General features: G+C 35.4%; 1 protein-coding gene across 1 annotated transcript in view; it reads left to right on the top strand.

Moving 5' to 3' along the window:
* The window catches only part of LOC145261160 (ribosomal protein S6 kinase-related protein-like), a 98,855-nt gene extending 84,580 nt beyond the window's left edge, over positions 1-14,275 (top strand). Inside the window, exons 11-14 of the mRNA XM_080119482.1 lie at positions 5,088-5,198; positions 7,753-7,854; positions 11,445-11,543; positions 13,880-14,275. Of these exons, the coding sequence (XP_079975608.1) occupies positions 5,088-5,198; positions 7,753-7,854; positions 11,445-11,543; positions 13,880-13,933 (366 nt within the window). The 3' untranslated portion in view covers positions 13,934-14,275. The remainder of the gene's footprint in view (positions 1-5,087; positions 5,199-7,752; positions 7,855-11,444; positions 11,544-13,879) is intronic.
* Positions 14,276-15,800: the final 1,525 nt, after the last annotated feature.

Here is a 15,800-nt window from a genome sequence, read left to right as displayed (position 1 = left end):
GCTTTGTTCATGGAATCTACGTTTAGGTTTAGGCACAGATAAAGAGTGGGGGAAATTAGAGATAGTGTTTTCAGCTAGATGGGTGTTTCTCGTGAAAGATTGGCGAGGGGGGACCATAGATTGGAGCTCAGCCAAGCACTTGAAAATAACGATAAAGCAGAGACAAACTCGTAACATCTCTTCTGTGAGAAAGGTTGCAGGGAAGAGAAAAGGGCATCCCCTACGAGGCTACAAAATCTATTTTGAACTCTATTAAGGCAGGATAAGTCCTTTCTAGCAGCTCCTGCCCAGATGTGGCAACAGTACTCCATCCCTGGACATACCTGGCCTTTATATAGATAAAGAATTGCATCAGCAGTGAGATATCTACTGGATCGATAGAAGGACCCGACCATTTTTCCAGCGGCCTTGGCAACGGATTTAATGTATGTGTTCCATTTAAGATCAGGAGTAAAGGTCAAGCCCAGAAGCTTGTCAAAACATGAGGCCTCCCCAAGACGAGAGCCATTCATTTCAATTGATGCCAGATGGGGATCAGAGTCTTCTATCGTGATCCATGTGGTTGGATATTTTTCTTTGAGTTTCCTTGAGAGCTTCTTCATTTTGTAGTTTTGCTGTGAAGACATTCATGTTTTTCAGCCATTCAGCATCTCTATTGTGTTCTTATTACTTCCGTAATATCTTGCCATAGAAATGTTTTCATGCTGTTGGGAATGGGTGTTCTGACCTTGTATTTTCTCCACAAGTTGAGTTTTTTTTTACATTGATATTAAAAGCCTATTTTTCTGTTCAAAAACTATTAAAACGAAATCAATCGTGGGCGTGCAAGCGACTACATGAATATTAACTAATTTGCATATTCCTTTGATAAACAAGTGTTAATTAATTAATTATTTATTCATTTTTTTTATGCTTTCTTATTAAATGATTCGTTTCATTTCATTATTACGCTAAATTCTATTTATGCATAGTTTCTACATTCTTTATAATTGCAAAGAATTTAAGATGAAAACATTCTAGCACACAGAAATATGCAGGTTAGCTAAATTAATCTAGAGAAGGAAACTAGATTCAATGTCTGGAACAAAAATTTTTTTTGTTCTTGTGATTAAGGAAAGTGGTGTTTGATCAACACTACTGGGGAGTCATACTGTTTTTTTAAATTCCTGCGATTACAGGTGATTAAATGACTTACTGACTAAATAGTTTTCTAACGAAAGATAACAAAATATAAAAATTAAATAAGTTTTTTATATAGTTTTAAAGGTTAAAAATCTTCCAAGGCATATATATATATATATATATATATATATATATATATGTATATATATATGTATATATGACTTTTCTACCAGACTCCTCTCTTAATATTTGGTCTACAGACTTGAAATTTGATATATAGGGTATTTAGACATGTAGTACTCTTTCTAATTGGTTTCTAGCCAGTAAAATAGCTGCTAAGTTATCAAAATTGAAAAAAAAGAACATTGATCTTGGTGTAATTTGATGATACCCATTTTTATCTGCGCATGCGCTAATTTAAAAGTTATAGGTTGAACAACATTATTTTTTGCAGGCTTTGTATACGTTTGGGTTTAGGTAAATAAGGCCGGAGAGCTGTGTTTTGGTTTCATTTCTAGCTGATGGCACATAAGTCATTCATTTTTTTACTTTTGAAATCGCTACTGTGTATTAGGTACACTATAATAATCAATATAGTATTGGTGCTATAATAATAAATACGAAATCTGCATGAATTAAAATATAATTAAACATTTTACGACTGGGCAATGCCAGGTAGCTTGCTAGTATTTTGATAAAACTGGTTTCACTGTTTTCAAAAATCTTATACTGCTCTGATTTGTTTCTGTATTGTCTCAATCTTCTTTTGTTTTACTTCTTCATGTTTCTTATTTAGTTTTTCTTTGTGAGCCACTATTATATAGAAGTACTAGCAGTTCAGCCCAGCTTTGCTCAAGCCCTATGTACTGTACATAAATTTATGTGCATATGTGTGTGTGTGTGTGTGTGTGTATATATATATATATATATATATATATATATATATATATATATATATATATATATATATATTAAAAAGTTTGACTCATGTCCAGGAACCTACATCTAAAATTTTAAGTGTTTAGACTCAAAATTGGTGGAGGAGTTTGGTAGAGTCTGCAAAGGTCAACTCTTTCAACATTGACCTCTTGACAGCCAAATTTTCGCCCCAAAACTGATTAAAAAAAACTTCCTGCATGTCTGGATACCCATTATATAAAATTTCAAATGTTTAGACCCAAAATTAGTGGAGGAATTTGATAGAGATTTCAAAGCTCAAATCATTGAACTTTGACCCCTTCGCAACCAAATTTCTGGCCAAAAACCGATTAAAAAGATTTTCCCAAATCTCAATACCCCTTATGTCAAATTTCTTTTTGGTAGGAAATATACACACACAGACAGACAGACAGGCACACACACACACACACACACAGACAATTTCATTTTTATAGATATATAGATTATTATTATGTAAACATGGAAACTTGATTTTTTCCATATAATTCACATGTTTGTGTTGTGTACCGATACTTTTTTTTTTTTTTTTACATGGTAGTCACCACTTATCAAGGCCCGGAGGCCACTCGGGGATAAGGGTTATTGTGTGTACAGTAATCAAGTGAATAATATCGTAGTAATCGTTAGTAATGGAGATTAGATAAAGTGGATTACTTAAGGGGGCAGTTTATCAGGAACTTGTCTATGTTGGACTTGAAGACATCCAAGTTGTAGTTAGGTGGGAAACAAGCAAACGGAAGCGAGTTCCACAGGCGTGTACTTCTAAGAAAGAAGCTTTGTTCATGGAATCTACATTTTAATTTAGGCACAGATAAAGAGTGGGGAAAATTATTGACAGTGGTTTCAGCTAGACGGGTGTTTCTTGTGAAAGATTGGCAAGGGGGGACAAGAGATTGGAGCTCAGACGAGCACTTGCCATGGAAATAACGATAAAACAAAGACAGGCTCGCAACGTCTCTTCTGAGGGAGAGAGGTTGCAGGGAAGAGAAAAGGGCATCCCCCACTAAGCTACAAAGTCTATTTTGTACTCTGTCAAGGCAGGATTAGCTGTTTTTAGCAGCTCCTGCCCAGATGTGGCAGCAGTACTCCATCCTTGGACATACTTGGCTTTTATATAGATAGAGAATTGCATCAGTAGTGAGATATCTACTGAAGCGGTAGAAGGATCCTACCATTTTTCCAGTAACTTTGGCAACAGATCTGATGTACATGTTCCATTTCAGATTAGGAGTAAAGGTCAATCCCAGAAACTTGTCTAAACATCGAGCCTCCCCAAGACGAGAGCCATTCATTTCAGTTGATGCCAGATGGGGATCAGAGCATTGATGATGTAAAAATAGAAGCTTGGTTTTAGATGCATCAAAAGTAACCAGCCACCTCTTCCCCCATTGTACTATGCGCTCAAGATCAGATGAGAGAAAATCAGAGAACTTTGTCATTTACTGCCTTTGATGTGTTGCCATAGATGGTCATGTCATCAGCATAGTCAACAAATGATTTAAGTATGTGTTTTGGGAAATCATTAATGTAGATCAGGAAGAGAGTTGGGCCCAGGTTGGACCCCTGAGGGACTCCAGCATTAATACTGTGGGCTTCTGATTTCTGCCCATCAACCACTACTCTTATGAGCCTATGAGAGAGAAATAATTTAATAATTGAGAAAACATTTCCAGTTATACCGTAGCTAGAAATCTTGTGAAGTAGGCCTTTATGCCATATCTTATCGAAGGCCTTTGATATGTCAAGAGCAATTGCTCTAGAAAGGAAGCCTTTGTCGAGAGATTCATTAAATTTTATGAGATATAACCATTAGCACATCTGCTGTAGATCTAGCAGAACAGAAACCATATAGCATGTCATTAAGAAGGTTGTTTCTGCTGAGGTGGTTGACTACTTCTTTATTTAATATGGATTCCAGCAACTTACTCATGACACACAGGAGATTTATTGGTCTGTACTGAGAGGGAGATGACCTATCACCTGAATTCTTAAATACAAGGCATACTGATGAGGTTTTCCAGGGTGTTAGGAAGCAATTTTCCTTAAGACAACACTTAAACAGTTTTGTAAGTATGGGGGCAAGTTCTGGTTGAAACTTTTTCAACACTATAATTGGAATGCCGTCAGGGCCAGTTACTTTACTGGAATCAAGGTTCTTGATTAGCTTGGTGACATCACGCACAGATATGTTGCATAGCATGTTGTTTGTTATAGGAGGAAATATGGGGAGTTGATGGCCTTGGTCGCATAGGGTAGAATTAGCTGCAAAGTTCTTGGCAAATAGTTTGGCTTTGTCTGATGCTGACGAGATGACCTCAGGTCAATTGATGATAGTTGATCCTGTTTACTATTTGCCAAAACTAGTGGGAACCAAGCCACTGCTCAGCTACTTTGGATTTAACGAACTAAGCATATAGCTGTCTTGCATTTTTTATTACTCTTTTACAGTGGTTGCTGGCAGTCCTGAAAGCAGCTTTAGTCTCAGTACATCTATTACGTTGGTAGCTATGGAAAAAGTGATTTTTGTGCGCGATGGCAGCAGCACATTCTGGGAAGAACCCTGGCTGGCTATAAGGCTTTTGCTGGAATTTTTTGGATGGTATGAATCGGTCTATACCTACACTTAACCATTCGGTCAGGTCTGATACTATAGAGGACACATTCTTTTTAAACATGGAATGCGGAGAGAGTCACTCTTTTTCTAAATGCTCACAGAAACATTAAGAAATATTAGAGACTGAATCAGCATAGAATGAGAGGTGGGGAAGCGAGAGAAATACATAGATAGCTAAGAGAGAAACGAGTGATATGTTCAGTTAATTATAAATTATGGCAAATTAGAATCATTAAAATGGAATTTTTTTTCAAACATAACTCAATCCTAGAACTAAAGTATATTTTAGCATGTATTTCGTGTTATTAAAGGATATAGGAACAAAGCCTTAAGGAAATCAACATTTCACGTTAACTATATTCTTATACTGTATTTTTGTCATTGTTTTTAGTACCCAGTTGACGGAGCTGCAAATCATTTTGAAATGGCTAACCTTGTGTCCGAGTGTGAATACTATTTACCAACATATATTACAGATAAATGTGAAAATGTAGTCAGTCGGGTAAGTACAACTTCCATTCAAAAAATATTTTTTGTAATTTTTTTTTTTTTTTTTTTAAACAAAAAAAAACTTTTCATCATTGTTTTCCTTTGTTTTTTCATTCTTTCTTTTTTTTCTTTTTCTTTTCTTTCTGTTCTTTTTCTGTTTCTGTTCTTGTTCTGTTTTTCTCTTTTGTTTTTTCTTTTGTCTTTTTTTCTTTTGTTTTTTTCTTTCTTTTGGGTTTTTTTTTTTTAGCTTTTTTTCTTTTTTCTTCTTTGTTTTTTTTTTCACCTCAAACAAGTCACAGTACCTTGAATGTAAAGGTCTGCTATTTCAGACTATATTTACAAAGACACTATGTAAGGAGTTGAGCAACAAGATTTTTTTTTATTCTTATTCACCCCAAACAACGTACAGTGCCACTTAAACACAAAGGGGCCCTGTCAGTGGGGCATTAGAATACGCCGACTGCCCCCCTGCAGAGGGTAAAAGTCCCTCAATGGGGGTCCTGGATATGACCTTAAACTATATTCAGTGGTGAGGCCCCAGCTTGTAGGCTTTGGGGAGTGTGGAGCCACCCTTTAATTACCATTGCTCCCAGTTCCACTCTGACCCGGAGTGGTAGTACCTGTTAGGGTCCCAACTATTGGGTTAAATAGAAATCGACGTGAAAACAAATATATTCTATTAAAAAAAAATTTTTCTTCCGAATCTTTGGATTCGGCATTAAATAACCCGAAAAGGGTTGATATGCCGTAAAACAACCAACAACCAACCAACCAACACAAAGGTTTACTATTTTAGCTATATCTACAGTGACACTATGTAGGGAGTTAAGCAGCGAGATGTCTGTTAACATTACACTTGAACTTCTGCTTGTCAGCACATTCAGGGAAGCAGGAGAACAGGAGAGAATTCCAAAATCTAGCAGTTCGAGGTAAGAAACTATTAGAGTAGAAGGCATCGCAAAATCTCTACAGTGAAGGGGTGGAATTTTGCTGCTTGTCAGATTAGTCTAGGGGTATTATGTCAAGGAGGCATAAGTGTTGCTCTGAGTTCATCAGAGCACATTCCATTAAAATACTCGTAAAACAGATACAGGGATGCAACATTGCAGTGATGGGACAGAGGTTTGTGTTTGGTTGATAGTGTGGGATCTATTAGATTGAAAACTCTTTTTTATTGGGGGGGGGGCTGTCTTCCCTTGCCAGCTGACCCCGCTACCGCAGCTGTTTGACATCTACTAACTCAAGAACTTTTCAATGTGACCAAACCAACAAAGTCTCCTGTTCTGCACACACATCTCCCTGTATTGTCCACATGTAATTTTCTGCTGAGGTCATCAGATCTAAGCTCGTTACTAAAGTTGAAATCGCATGTCCATATCATTCTCATATCGTTTGTTTTTCTTGCTGTTAAAAACAGACTGGAACTCGGTTCATCATTTTTAGTTTAACACACTCTGTTGCACAATTCTCATACGCATTAAATTGAACTTCATTAAAGATGCAACAAATAAATTTAAATTTAATGACTCTGCTAATCTTAACACACTAAATTGAATATTTTGTTTTATTGTAAAAATAGCTCCGGACAATATATTATTTTAATTACTTGGAATTCATTATTGAGATGAGTATTATTTATTCATTTATTTATTGCGGACTTTTATCCTCATCTTTTTGCTGTTTTATTCAAAACGTGGTGAAAAAACAACTATGGAAGGCAGTAATTTTATTTTTTATTATTTTTTGATATTTCAAGCAGTCCTCCACGCTTGATCACAAAAAACTATCAAAATGAAAGAGGTTGAAAAAAATGGAAATTTGTAGTATGGACAATACTCATTCCTAGCAACAAACCTGCTAGGAATGAACGCTTTCCATACTACAAATTTTTATTTTTTTTAAACGTCTTTCATTTTGATACTTTTTTGTGATCAAGAGCAGAGGACCGCTTGAAATATAAAAAAAAATATATATTAAATACACAAAGTAACCTTATTTTCATGCTTCAAAAAACCCTCATAACCTTTAAATCACTATCCTAGAAGCGTACGTGGACTTTTAACATTTTATATATATATATATATAAAATGTTAAAAGTCCACTAAGTTATAAGAAGATGTTCTTGACTGTAAGGGTTGTACGAAACTAAAAAATAAGTATAAATATGAGCTCCATTTAATATGGAGGGAAAAAATAAACGTGTTCACAACGGATTGAAGAACTTGTTGGGAATAGTTGTAAGCGTCTCTGAGGAGTGACTGGATGGAAGATTTACAGTTCTATGGACGAGAGGTAATTGTCCATCCTTTCACGAAACAGCTGTAAGAGCTTAACGCCAAAATAAGTGAATTTCGATTCATGTCGGTAGTGATTTTATTCAATTTACGTATATATATATATATATATATATATATATACTATCATCCCATTTTTTTAGAAGCTGGAATCGCCCGATCATCGAAGACAAGATGCAAGAAAGCAAGCAAGGTCAATAGAATATTATAATTATATAGATTACTGATAGAATATGATTTTATTTTAAATATTATTTTATTTTTATTTTTCAGTTGTTAACAAAATGCCCGAATCGACGGCTTACAGATCTTTTTTCCTTCCAGAACCTTCCATTTTTTAAAGGCATTGATTTTAATGCATTAATAGAAAAACAGGTAAGAAGAAATACATTCTTCACCAGCCTCCCAAATTTGTTTTTAATTAGCAATGCTTTTGTTATGAATAGGACCGTTGACATATCATAACTATTAATGCTTTGCAGAAGATTGTGCCCGAAGATGAATATGTGTGTAGCACATGAACAACAGAAAGTACTGAAGAAATGAGAACAAAAGGTAAAAGGGGGGAATAACTCCGTGTGAAACAGAAAAGGTGTTAGTTCCTCTTGATCGTAGTTCTATCCTTTTTTTTTTTTTCATAGGCATCACCACTTATCAAGGTCAAGAGGCCACTTGAGGATAAGGGTTAAAGAATGTACAGTAGAAATTGGGCAATATAGTAATCGTTAGTAATTGGAATTCGGCAAATTTGTAAACTTATATGGAACGGCTCATCAAAAACTTGTTTACATTAGACTTGAAGACAACCATATTGTAGTCAGCTGGAAAGCAGGAAAACGTAGACAACCATATTGTAGTCAGCTGGAAAGCAGGAAAATGAAAGAGAATTCGATAGGCGTGCAGTTCTAAGAAAGAAGCTTTGTTCATGGAATCTACATTTAGGTTTAGGCACAGATAAAGAGTGAGGGAAATTAGTGATAGTGTTTTCAGCTAGACGGGTGTTTATTGTGAAAGTTTGGTGAGGGTGGACCATAGATTGAAGCTCAGTCGAGCACCTGCCATGAAAATAACGATAAAGCAAACTCGCAACATCTCTTCTGTGAGAAAGAGATTAAGCCCTATTAATTATTCAAACTCTGTCATGACCATAAGGTGAATTCAGTGCTGAAGCCCAAATTTGGGAGCTCTGGAGAATTTGGTCATGCTTTAGCTGCCAATACTCGCAGGTCCACTTTGACTTGGAATGGTAGCATCTGCTGGATCCCATCTACATGTTAAATAAAAATTATAAGCACTTTGTACTCCAAGGTACTTAGACTTCTCAAAAGTTCTGCAATTCAGATATATAAGGTGCCTTCAATAAGACTTTTCGTATGGACACTTTTATTGATAATACACACACGAAACTCTAGTCTCCAAAGTAATCTCCTCCGGCTGTAATACACTTGTTGCACTGTTCCAACAACTTCTGAAAAGCCCCATGGAAGTCCTTCTGTGTGAGCATACCAATTTCAATAGTCTCATAACAGCAGGCTCTAAGATTTTCCTTGAGCTTAGGGAATAATAAAAAGTCACAGGGAGCAAAGTCTAGACTATAGGGAGGGTGAGGAACTGCCTTGATGCCCATCTTGGTCAAATAGTCTGTTACAAGGATGGAGTTGTGAACTGGTGCATTGTCCTGATAAAAATGCCACTGATCCGATTTGAAGAGTGCTGTCCTCTTTCAACGGAATTTCTTCCTGAACTCCCTTAAAACCTCAACATAGTTTTCCTTGTTGACTATTTGTCCAGTGGGAACCCAGTGCATGTAGACCATGCCCATGCTGTTAAAAAAAAGGGATCATCATAAGTTTCTGAGTGGATTTACTCTGTTTGGCCTTCTTGGGTCTGGGAGAGCCAGCATGCTTCCACTGGGAACTCTTTATCTTGGTCTCTGGGTCATAGCGGTAAATCGTGCTTTCATCACAGGTTACCAGAGCATCCTTGACCATCTTCCTGCTGTTATGACAACGTCTTTCTTTCTGATCTTCTCTGAGCATCTTTAAGACAAACTTTGCACAAATCTTCCGCATCTTCAGTTGCTCGCGAATCATTGTGTGTACAGTTCCCACACTGACACCAAGCTATGTACTTATTGTCTCTATAGACACACGACGGCCCTTATTCATGAAATTCTTTATTTGGTCAATCAACTCTGGTGTTCTGACTTCCTTGCTCTTCCCACACCTCTCATCATCCCTCACAGACTTCCTGCCTTCCTTAAATCGCTTATGCTAATCAAAAACTGATGCTCGATTCATGCAAGATGGTTCAAAAGGAAAGAAAGGGAAAAAAAATCTTTCACCAGAATTCAAAGACTTTTTTATCAGTTGAGAATAATTTTTGTTCAGACTCAAAAAAAAAAAAAATTTTTATCAAAAACAAAACTTTTTGAAAAACTGAGGAAAGAAAGAAAAATACCTTAAAAAATATATATAAATAAAAAGTCTAGCATTCCGTATGCTTCTGTGGCATTTTTTCCAAGTTTAACACAGAATTATATCCTTTTTCTAAAGTATCCTCACATCCAGAATGCATTTTTGAAATTCACTAGCTGTGACAATCAGGCTTTAGTAGTGTGTATTCCGATTCCTGCTGTAGCTGTTCATTTGAACTTGAAACCTGCCTGTACAAAAAAACTCTGGAAACTTACTGAAGCACGTTGAATTTTGAGTTCTCATCAATCTCCATTCTTTTGCATTTCCTGCACACAAATTTGATTTTTTTTTTCTCAACCTACCCGTAATTCCACGGTAATTCTTGTGTACCCAATACTTACAGATACAACAAAAATATTAAAATTGTACCCAAGTTTTTTTTTTTTTCTACAAATTGAACAAGGGAACTTTCCTTTTTTCGGTAGCTTTCCAACATTACAACCACTGATCATTACTTATGTCTTAGTAACACTATCTTGAAAACCTTTACTTTCCATAGCATTCCTCCAAGTCTTTAACTTAATGAGTACGTTTCACAGACCGGTACTAAATCATTAGAATACAGCATCTGTTCCGGAAAAGCCATACAGAACTTTCTGGATAATACTTTGAAGACACAAATGAAAGGCAATGAATAAGGCATACCGATATGACCAAAAAATGTAGTCGTCATCATATTTTGAAGATTCTATTGTTAGCATTGGTTTCCCCGATAATTTTCTAATCCGAATTCTTTCTAGAAAGACAGGTACTTACGAGAGTGACTTTGCTTGGCCTTTTGGTCAAGATCAAAGTGTAGTATCTGTTCTTCAGATGCTGCACTTCATTTTCTTGTTCTCTTTCGGTGGAGGAGAAATCCTTTACGACTGAGACAATTTTTATTTTTGTACCTTTTCTCCACGTTAAAAAACGACCCTGGTGTCTAACTCTGTCCCGTGGGGAGGCATAGTAAATAGGTACAATAAGGTTGCTAACATCCTAACTGATTTCACTGAAAGGAACTGGATTTGAACTTGGAACATCAAAGTTATCAGTTCATATGGTTAACCACTAGACAACCGTCGCCTCCCAGAAACTGTATTGAGTTGCAGAAATTATGAATTCTTGATTTCTAGAAAATTTATAATTGTGTGGTGAATAGTGGGTAATCAATAATCCCCCCCCTTCCATCCCCATTATTCAACAACCGCAAACTTGTTGGCATGGCAACTGAGAATTCTTGCAAATGCACAAGTTCCACTCTTATTCTTTCTTAACCTAACAGTAATTCCACTGGTTTTCTTGTGTATCCAATGTCTATAAGTACTATAAAAAAAATTCAGTTGCACTAAACTACATTTCTATAAACTGAACCCAAAACAAATAGAAAATGTATGCCTACAGAAGGGATAGAAAATGTATGCCTACAAAAGTGATAGAAAATGTATGTCTACAAAATGTGAATGTCTTGATAGAATTTAACTTATTTCTCTCTATTTTTCTTTGTAGATCTCGTTAAGAAATTTTGTCCCTCCTGACTTTTTTGATGTCCCTTTAGAAAGTGAAGAAAGCTATGCATGCAACGGATCTTTAAACGAATTCAATGAGGTAAGATTTTCTTGCAGGTTTTAGGGCTAAAAAAGTTTGTTCTTAAACTTTAAAAATTTAGCAATCACTGCTAAAAAAAAAACAAAAAAAAATCAAACATTTTATAATTTTATTTTATCGAGATTTGTTGTTTTTATAGCATTTTTTTTTTTTTTTGTGCAAGTCCACAGTTAAATCTAAATATAAGAAACAAAAATACAGAAAAATCTTTGTGATGTCTGCACTAATAAAGTAGTTTTCTTTTGTTTTACAAAGGAATCCCCACTTATCAAGGCCCAGAGGCCACTCGAGGATAAGGATTAAAGAGTGTACATTGGTCAAAAGGACAATATCATAGAAATCGTTAGAAGTGTAAATTTGGTAAATTGGATTAGTTAAGGGGAACAGGTCATCAAGAACTTGTTTACATTGGACTTGAAGACGGCCATATTGTAGTCAGCTGGAAAGCAGATAAATGGAAGAGAGTTCCACAGGTGTGCTGTTCTAAGAAAGAATCTTTGTTCATGGAATCTACGTTTAGGTTTAGGCACAGATAAAGAGTGGGGAAATTTGTTGATAGTGTTTTCAGCCAAACGAGTGTTTTTTGTGAATGTTTCCTTTTTATAAAGAAAATCGTTTTTAAGTGATTAATGTGAAATCATTAAATTGCTGATCTCACAAGTTTGAATAAATGTAGAGTAATCTGCCATTGTTTTTTCAAGATGGTGACACATGACAGTCCCTTTTCGCTTACCCATAAAATTTGATTTGATTTTTTCTTTTTCTTTTTTTTAAAAGAAATTACTTGATCAATTTACATGGTTTTTGGAATATGATATTTTTTATTCCGTGATGGGTATAGACACACACAGATTTTCTGTATTTTTTGTTTTTTAATTAGGTTGAATTCTGGACAAGAACCTTTGTTTTTACTAACAAGTTACCACTTGTCTAAAAGCCACTTGAGCATAAGGATTAATAAGATGGATAGATTGTCAGTTGAATGATGAAGAATATTATGAGAGGATTGAAAATAATAAATGGAATGGTCTATGGCAAAGTACAGGGCGACCCAAAAAAAAACAGGACATTCAATTGTTTTTCTGAGCATTTTACAGTCAACGGAGAAAAAAAAGGCCCTAGTGTTTTGATGTGATGTTTTGAATATAATAAACTAGTTATGACCAAAGTTTCATTTCATTCGGACAAAGCACTAAGAAACAGGGCCTAATTAGAGTTTGGGCCCGTTTTTTTGGGGGGGTCACCCTGTATTTGATGACATTACTTGAAGATGACCATGTTGTAGTCTTCAAGGAAATCTTGTAAAGAAATTCTGTTCATGAAAATTCCATTTAATGTCAGGCACAAGGACAGTTTTTAACAGTGGTGAAAGAAAGACAAGTTCTTACAGTGAAAGTTGCACAAGGACGAACCATAAAAGAAAGATGTCTTTCCCGAAAGAAATATTTTGAGCTGGAATAATTTAATTTGCAAAGAAATTAAAATGAATTTTTCTTTTCAATAACATCAATCAACTATGAAGAAGAAGAAATGGCTATTCAGAATGAAATACTCTAGAATGGAATTGACATTTGTTGCAGAAAAGACAAAGATGTCTTCCACGTGAAAAATATTTGAGCAGGAATAATTGCATTTGCAAAGAAATTAAATTGAACTACAATTTTTCATTTCAATAACATGGATCAATGTTAAAGAAAAGGAAATAACTATTCAGACTGAAATATTAATATGTTAGGATGGAAGTTATTTAAGTCTGAAGTTGAAAATCCAGCTGACTTCATTTTTATATTATAAATTTTTATAGTTAAAACAGTACTAAAATATTAAACTTAAAAGATTTATATGACGTTTCTGAATTTTTGAGATGACGATTGGTTATTTGTATTATTTGGATTCCTCGGACTACTGTTCTCATCTTGAGTGTGATTTTCACAATGTTTCGGTTGATATAACCTCCGACCTTCTTCAGGTGTATCTTGTTGAACTCAGGAATGTTTCTGTCGAACTCTGGAATTTGGACAAAATTTTGAGCGGAACCTTTTATTTACTTCACGGGGTTAGCGTGCTCTTGTTCCGTTAACCATGACATACTTAGGACCTCTATCCAGTCATGGCTGACAGAACAAGAGCACGCTACCCCCATGAAGTAAATAATGGGTTCCACTCGAAATTCCCTCCTAATTCCCAAGTTCGACAAGATACACCTAAAGAAGGTTGGAGGTTATATCGACCCAAACGTTGTGATAATCGCACTCAAGATGAGAACAGTAGTCGAATGAATAATAATACAAAATATTTACAGTTAAAATTTTATTTTTCTTTGAATTTCTTTTCAGTTTGATGAATGCGTTTGGCATCTTCCAGAAGACGCCGTCCCCGTTTATGTGTGATTCTACGCAGAGGTTTCGAGGAAGACCATTTTTGCCTTCTTCATCTTCTTGATCCGCTGCTGCTTCTTATTACACTTTCTACCATTTTGTTTTTTTTTTCATCCATCTTTCAGCATCGTCTCATTGTTATTTAGATCCAGTATTTCTTATTCCCTGCTGCCCCCTCTTCTACTTACGCACTTGTTGACAAATTGTAATATATGGATTTTACCCCCCGCCCACCTTTCTCCCCCACCCAACACGAGGTGCTCTGTGTGACGATCTACTCAGGGATGTTCTAATCTCTTTTATAAATAACATGTACATATAAACGGCTGTGAATAAACTTCGATTTTAAACGGATTTCTTTTTTTCTTTTTATGACATTGAATTTTGGCTAGAATAAAAGTGTAGTATCTGTTTGGATACTACACTTCATGTTTTCTCTTAATAGTCAATGAAGGAGAAAGATTTCTACATTGAAGCAGTTTTTAGTTTTTTTTATATGAAAATAATTTTTTTTTTTTAATGAAAATACATTTGAAGCTAAATTCGATGCAAAGGTTTTGTAAAATAAACAAACATTTATTTGCTTGTGATTAATTTTATTTTATTTTTATTTCGGACTATTAGTCTCATCTTATCTTTTTATTGGTGCACAACGTTTCGGCCAACTTCCTCTGGCCTTCGTCAGGTGGTAACCGCAACGGATAGGAACTTCGAATCTCCTAACTGCATTCTCAGCCATCACTGCCATCCGTAGTTGTTGTCATATCACCACATTTTTGACCAATTACCTCTGGCACGCTTTGGGTGGGATTGAAACCGCTATCTTCAGACAATGTTCATCTGGAACCGTAGAGATTCAACGTCTCTATCAACTGCGCTACGGTTCCAGATGAACATTGTCTGATAGTTGATAGAGACATTGAATCTCTACGGTTCCAGATGAACATTGTCTGAAGATAGCGGTTTCAATCCCACCCAAAGCGTGCCAGAGGTAATTGGTCAAAAATGTGGTGATACGACAACAACTACGGATGGCAGTGATGGCTGAGAATGCAGTTAGGAGATTCGAAGTTCCTATCCGTCGCGGTTACCACCTGACGAAGGCCAGAGGAAGTTGGCCGAAACGTTGTGCACCAATAAAAAGATAAGATGAGACTAATAGTCCGAAATAAAATAAAATTAACATACAATGCTCATCTAAAAATAAAAAATTCCAATTAAGGAATAATATATATATTGCTTGTGATTAATCGGACTGTTATTCTCATCTTGGGTGTTATTAGCACAACGTTTCAGTCGCTGCAACCAGCAAGCTTCTTCAGGCATTGAAAACATGCTTCTTTTTTTCTACTAAGGAAAAGAGGGTTGATTCTGCATTACAAGGATTCGAACTGTGGATTTGAGGATGGGTTCGTAGATCATAATAACATGACACAGAAAAAAAAATATTCTGAAGACGTATTATGTCAAAATTATCAATAATTTAAAAAAAAAAAAATAAATAAACGTTTATTTTACAAAATCTTTGCGTTGTAATTTGGTTTCAAATGTATAATATATGTATTTCATTTTAAACAATGTTTATATCACAGAGAACACAATCTCAACTATTTTTTTTTTTTGTTAATTTATGTCCTAATTTAGAGTACCCTCTTTTGGAGAGCTCGATTTTCCCCACATTAAAAACACTTGTGTCTAACTCTGCTCTCATGAGGAGTCAAGTAAATATTGACACTGAATCCCCTCGTCAGATTAGAGGCACGTTTTCTTCTATTCACCACAGACAAGTCATATTATCACTGAAACATAAGCTATTTAATAGTGGCCATATTTAAAATGCAAGATACGACCTAAGTGAGGAGTTAGGCAGCAAGGTGTT

This window comes from Euprymna scolopes, chromosome 37 (assembly GCF_053919585.1).
Source record: "Euprymna scolopes isolate OS-2025 chromosome 37, ASM5391958v1, whole genome shotgun sequence".
NCBI classification, from domain to species: Eukaryota; Metazoa; Mollusca; class Cephalopoda; order Sepiida; family Sepiolidae; genus Euprymna; species Euprymna scolopes.
The sequence above is the reverse complement of the archived record's forward strand: the minus strand, read 5'-3'. Positions and strand labels throughout refer to the sequence as shown.